Here is a 3,765-nt window from a genome sequence, read left to right on the forward strand (position 1 = left end):
AACTAAACAAACATTGGAAATGTCCTTTATGCAACTGAAAATTAAGAAACAGCAACGTTGTAGTTCCTCTGAGGTCAACGGCAGCAAGAAACAATTCACAACTGTAAGTTTCATGTGACATTAATTACAGCCAAAAAATAACAACCAATATTTAGAACTATAGCACAATGGAAGCAGAGTTTGTTTAATTTGATTTTTTTTTCCCAGTGAAAGAGGGAATACAGAAACCCCTGTCTTCAAATAACTGTTGCACATGGCTCCTGCAGGGTGAGGGAATGGAGTTTCAGGAAGTGAATGTCCTGTTCAGTGTGTGTTTAAGGGCCTCCTTCACTTCCCTTGTCCGCAGACTGTAGATCATGGGGTTCAGCATGGGGATAATGACTGTGTAGAATACTGTGACCACCTTGTCTTGGTCCATGGACTGCTCAGAGCTGGGGCGCAGATACATAAAACAGAGGGACCCGTAGAAGATGAAGACTGACATCAGGTGGGAGGAACATGTGGAGAACGTCTTACGCCTCGCCTCCGCTGAGCGGATGCGTAAGATGGCTGAGATGATGAACGTGTAGGACAGAGATATGCCGAGAGATGTGATGGACAAGTTGAAGCCAGCAGATATGAGGATGAGGGTTTGTTTCACCCTGAGGTCACCACAGGCAACCTTGAGGAGGGACGGGTCTGAACAGAAGAACCCCTGGATTTCATGCGAGCCACAGTAGGGTAAGCGAAAAGTCAGGACGGTCTGTGTCATCGCATCTGTGAAGCCGTAAGTGTGAGATATGGCCACCAGCAGCACACAGAATCTGGGCGACATCTGTCTAGTGTAGTGTAGGGGATAGCATATCGCCATGTATCGATCGAACGACATGATCAACAGAATATACAATTCCGAAATCACAAGTGATGCGAAAAGATAAAACTGAGCTGCACAACCAATGAACGAGATCGATTGACTTCCGGAGGAGAGACTCGCCAGCATTTTGGGCACAATACAAGTGGAATACCCAAGCTCAACGAAGGACAAATTCATGATGAAGAAATACATGGGCGTGTGAAGTTTTGGGCTATTGATGATTAAGAAAGTAATGCCCAAGTTACCCAAAACAGTGATTATATAGATGAGACAGAACAACACCAAAATGACGGTCTGAAGTTCCTGACGATCTGTCAGCCCCAACAGGATGAAGTCTGTCCCCGCTGATTTATTTTCCATGTTCACTCCTTAATATCTCCTGTTACCTGGAAGGAAGACCAATCATTTCAACTTTGAAAAAAATGAAGAATATATTGCATTATAATGTACTTTTAAATATTTCATGTAATTACAATAGTACTGCAGGTCATATAATAATTATAAAGGAATATTCTGAGCTCTACTTTTTTAGAAGTGGTCGTCAGGACATTTAGTCCCCAGTCTTTTCTCATTTACTGGTAGCGATATCCTCCTCCCCAACATGCCGGACTCCACTCTGACCACACCGAGGAGGCTCCTTCACTTCATGAGACGTCTCCCCCAAAGACTGAAGAATTTCAGCCATTTCTTTCCTACCTTTAGGACCTACACTGGCTCCCTGCCCCTCTCTTGAGGGACCTACACTGGCTCCCTGCCCCTCCCTTAGAGGGACCTACACTGGCTCCCTGCCCCTCCCTTGAGGGACCTACACTGGCTCCCTGTCCCTCCCTTGAGGGACCTACACTGGCTCCCTGACCCTCCCTTGAGGGACCTACACTGGCTCCCTCACCCCTTAGAGGGACTTACACTGGCTCCCTGACCCCCCCCCTTAGAGGGACCTACACTGGCTGCCTGCCCCTCTCTTGAGGGACCTACACTGGCTCCCTGCCCCCCCTTAGAGGGGCCTACACTGGCTCCCTGCCCCCCCTTAGAGGGACCTACACTGGCTCCCTGCCCCTTTCTTGAGGGACCTACATTGGCTCCCTGCCCCTCCCTTAGCGGGACCTACACTGGCTCCCTGCCCCTCCCTCGAGGAACCTACACTGGCTCCCTTCCCCTTAGAGGGACTTACACTGGCTCCCTACCCCCCCTTAGAGGGACCTACACTGGCTGCCTGCCCCTCTCTTGAGGGACCTACACTGGCTCCCTGCCCCCCCTTAGAGGGACCTACACTGGCTCCCTGCCCCCCCTTAGAGGGACCTACACTGGCTCCCTGCCCCTCCCTCGAGGAACCTACACTGGCTCCCTCCCCCCTTAGAGGGACCTACACTGGCTCCCTGCCCCTCCCTTGAGGGACCTACACTGGCTCCCTGCCCCTCCCTCGAGGAACCTACACTGGCTCCCTCCCCCCTTAGAGGGACCTACACTGGCTCCCTGCCCCTCCCTTGAGGGACCTACACTGGCTCCCTGCCCCCCCCTTAGAGGGACCTACACTGGCTGCCTGCCCCTCCAAGCTCCCACCATCTTCAGGATGAGCAGCATCATATGTTAGGCAATGCAAAGGACGCCCCCTTCCTTCCTGGAATAAGAACTGAACATCTCAGAGGCGTCAAACACACACGGAGAGTAAGAAGAGCTTCAGACTCTGAGTGGAGAAACACACAAAGCTACATCTCAAGGGAAGCTTTCTGCAGCTCTTTGCCAGAGTCTGGAACCACACTTACCACGTCGGTTCATCAGAGTGCTTTACGATTCAGGAAGGAGATGACTACACATTTATTCAAGAAAAATCTATCAGAGGTAAGGGACTTCCTAGATCCCACTGCCCTGCTAACCCCGACACAGAGGCGCACCCCGACTATTGTAAACAATCTGTACCCTCCCCTTTATTCCAACGTGCAGTCTCCGATTGAAATATCTTCTCATAAATCTGCCCAGAGTGTCCCAGTCCTAGTCACCAGGCTGCATTCCTTCTGCCCTTGAAGCTCCTTTAATAAAACAGTAACTTGTCAATCCCACCTCAGAGGCGCTGTCAATCAGATGTTCTGTCTTCTTCCTCTCCTCCCTCTTGAGTATTAGTACCAGAGACCCCCTTCCCACCACTTCCCACACTAGGTCCTTTAGCTGACCCTTTACCTATATCTTCCATATGGAACATTCATCAATTTCTTTCTTTATTTGTAGCAAGGAGTCCACAGCACATCCTAACCAAGTGTTTAAGACTCGAGGCTTAAATGATCAATGTGATGTAATTTCCTGATTTTAGGGATATACTTTCGATCTGATACGTCCACCAATAAAAGATAATTACCTTCTGTGATTTATCAAGGGCGATTCTAATACTCATCCAGAGTCAATATATCAGTCATCTAATACTATGAAACAGCTCCTCAAAGGCCCAGGCACGCGTCTCCAGCCCAAAACTGTATTTCTTACAAAACCAGCTCACTATTCTACTAGCGGCCAAGGGCGAATTCATCAGGGACCAAGGCGGTGATCTTCTAAAGCCTTGACGGTACACGAGTTGTCATCTACATTTCCTATAGAGCCAAGGCACTGTGCTTCTAATACCATCCAACAGTTTTCTAGAACCAATGGAGTATTATTCTAGAGCAAATGCAATATTGTCTGAGGCTGATGGCGATGTTCTAGGGCAGAACACTTTGCTTCCAAGACCAGGGCAATTGTCTCCTAGGGCGATGGATTATTCTTCCAGAGGCAAGACAGTATTTTTATAGGACAGACACTATTATTTGTGACACAGACATAATTCTTCTTAGGTCAAGGTGCTGCGCTCGGAGGGCCAAGACGTGATTCTTCTTAGGTCAAGGTGCTGCTCTCTGAGGGCCAAGACGTGATTCTTCTTAGGTCAA

At 49.0% G+C, this 3,765-nt stretch overlaps 1 protein-coding gene across 1 annotated transcript; it reads right to left on the minus strand.

Moving 5' to 3' along the window:
- Positions 1–283: 283 nt before the first annotated feature.
- On the minus strand, positions 284–1,213 carry LOC146783113 (olfactory receptor 5B21-like). Its single transcript, XM_085638311.1, has one exon. The coding sequence runs from the start codon at positions 1,211–1,213 to the stop codon at positions 284–286; it is 930 nt and encodes a 309-aa protein (XP_085494437.1).
- Positions 1,214–3,765: the final 2,552 nt, after the last annotated feature.

This window comes from Triturus cristatus, chromosome 12, assembly GCF_964204655.1.
Source record: "Triturus cristatus chromosome 12, aTriCri1.1, whole genome shotgun sequence".
Taxonomy (NCBI): domain Eukaryota; kingdom Metazoa; phylum Chordata; class Amphibia; order Caudata; family Salamandridae; genus Triturus; species Triturus cristatus.